Source organism: Colletotrichum aenigma (assembly GCF_013390185.1).
Source record: "Colletotrichum aenigma strain Cg56 chromosome Unknown KSG_Cg56_contig05, whole genome shotgun sequence".
Lineage (NCBI taxonomy): Eukaryota > Fungi > Ascomycota > Sordariomycetes > Glomerellales > Glomerellaceae > Colletotrichum > Colletotrichum aenigma.
The window spans coordinates 4,504,522-4,506,884 of record NW_023500911.1 but is presented as its reverse complement, the minus strand read 5'-3'; the positions used below and the strand labels follow the sequence as shown (position 1 = coordinate 4,506,884).

General features: G+C 47.7%; 1 protein-coding gene across 1 annotated transcript; it reads left to right on the top strand.

Annotated features, from left to right (window-relative positions):
* Positions 1 to 296: 296 nt before the first annotated feature.
* On the top strand, positions 297 to 1,715 carry CGCA056_v008840 (uncharacterized protein; the record flags this gene model as incomplete). Its single annotated transcript, XM_037324087.1, has 1 exon — positions 297 to 1,715. One exon carries the CDS (start codon positions 297 to 299, stop codon positions 1,713 to 1,715), a length of 1,419 nt encoding a protein of 472 aa, XP_037178516.1.
* Between the last annotated feature and the right edge of the window lie 648 nt (positions 1,716 to 2,363).

The window sequence follows — 2,363 nt, the reverse complement described above, 5'->3', positions numbered from 1 at the left end:
TTAGATTATAAGATTTAATGGAAATAGATTAATTAAAACTATTAAAATAGGTTAATTACTATACTATAAATATCTATATAACGTTAAGTAAACTTTTATATATATATAGGGATTATATATGCGTAATTTCGGCTAAAAGGGGGGACGGACGCTGTCAGTGCAACGGACTGTACCAAATATGGATCCAGTCGGTGCCGGTGCGCTAATAATTGCGTCCTTCCGCTCGCAACTTTCACTGCAGGCTCAGACTCGACACCTCAGCTTGGCACCAGCCCAGCCTCTTGCCGCACGCCACCATGGCAGGATTCTCAGACCTTTCTTTGGAGCTTTTGGAAGTCATAGCTTCGCACCTTCGCGTCAATAGGCCGGGAAATGGCGCAGGCTCAACGCGGGAAATACTGCTCAGCCACGAGGGAGGCATCTCAGAAGTCGCAAGGGACCTGCGAGAAGCCCAGGCTGCCTTCTCCAGTTTCTCTTGCGTAAACAGAATCTGCCATCGATTATATTACGAGGAGGCCCGGCGAGTCGTCAGCATCCACGGTCCAGACGCAGCCAACCAGCTCATCAGCCTGTTCCGAATTCTGCACAATAACCCTAGAATCAGCCGCTTCGTCAAGGAACTTATTCTTCACTTCGACCTGAATGATGACACGAGTCGCATATCAATCAGAAATATGGCCTTTCTCATGAGGCCTGAGATCCTCCGGATTTTCCGTGGTAATACGAGTCTAAACGGGTATCACAGAAAACTGGAAAGGGTTTATGCGGAACAACCAACGGCAGTGAAGAATTCGAAATACATACTCTGGGCTACGGCGCTGGTATTCCACGGCTTGGATCACCTCTCACACCTCACTCTCGCTATCCCTGAACACACCCTCGCATATGGAAAAACCATTATATTCGGTGCGGGAACCATTGGTTTTCCATCTCTACAGTCTTTGACTATTGCAGACGCTGGTCTTACTCTGAACGAAGCGGGATGGGCCTTCCCGGCTCCCTGCATATGGGACAGTTTGCTCGAAAGCGCTCCAGATGTGTCGGATGTTTTCCTTCACAAGTTTGAGAGTTTTGATGGATTCTTCGAGCATGAAGCAAATAGCTCCGGCAAAACTTTAACCTCACTCGTGCTTAACGAAGTTGAAATCTACTATCACGATTTGCAAATGAAGCTCCAAGATTTCTCAAATCTCGGAAAGTTCGTTTGCAGACGAGCAGCTATTGGTTTTGATGAAAGTCTACTCGGAGTGGAGGTCCTCGACACTGCCGAGGATGACCCAGTGCCGTTGATGACTCTCCTCTCTAAACTAGCTGCAACTCTACATACCATTTGCCTTCCTTCCGTACATGAGCTTCCAGCGGTATTGTTTGGCCCTTCCTCATTCAGGAAGTTCCGAACCCTTCAAAACCTTTGGTTAGATGCGGATTTCAGCAAACCTCCGCGCGATGAAGGTTACGGAAGTACGGAACCCCTGCAAGGCAGAATTCTTAAACATCTGCCGGCCTCCCTGGAGCGGCTGCACCTCGAGGGGAAACCCAACGATGAAGACCTCACCTGGCTAGCATCGAACTGCAGGTCCCGGTTACCGAAGCTGAAAGAATTGGGATTAGACGCGACGTATGTTAATTCTGCAAGCATGGGTCCTCTCGTACAGCAGTTGAGAGACGCTGGCGTTGCTATTGTTCCTGTGGATCCGTATCCCCAACTTTGGTAGCAGAGCTCTACGCGGAGGGGTCCGCTGGCAGGAGAGCTAAAGGCATAGGAATTCCAGCACATGCATAATACAACAAGTAGGAAGACGTGGCATGCGTCAAAACTTACCCGAGGCTGGATCATATTGGACCAGAGATTCAATACTGAACGCTATCAATACGCACTTTAAGGAGAGGCAGGCTGCCAATGTGAATAGCAGAGCTGAAACAAAATAAGCCCTTCAAGGCGTCTGTGTCAATGAACACGTTTTTCGTTGGTCGGAGTCAAGGTAATTCTAGCCAATTATGGATTCGTATGACTTGAGACTTGAATAAGCGTCTGACTCGAAAGTGACCAGCGATCTCCTGAAGGAAATGAGACGCTTGGCTAACGCATCGCTTTCGGTCTAGGATGACAACAACAGCAACACAACAACAATAATAGCAATTACAATAGTACCAGAATCAAGCAGGCAGTGTAGTACTCCACCCCGTTAGCTGAAAGTATCCACACGGATTGCAAAACTCTCCTGATGATACTTATTTCCGTGGAGTCACATGACCTGCGGAATCCCTGTTTTCGGCTACATACATACTTCGGCAGCGGTGTAACAAAAATGGAGACCCAGTGGGTGTGAAATGTTTTATTCATTGCAAATATCGCTGTTGCT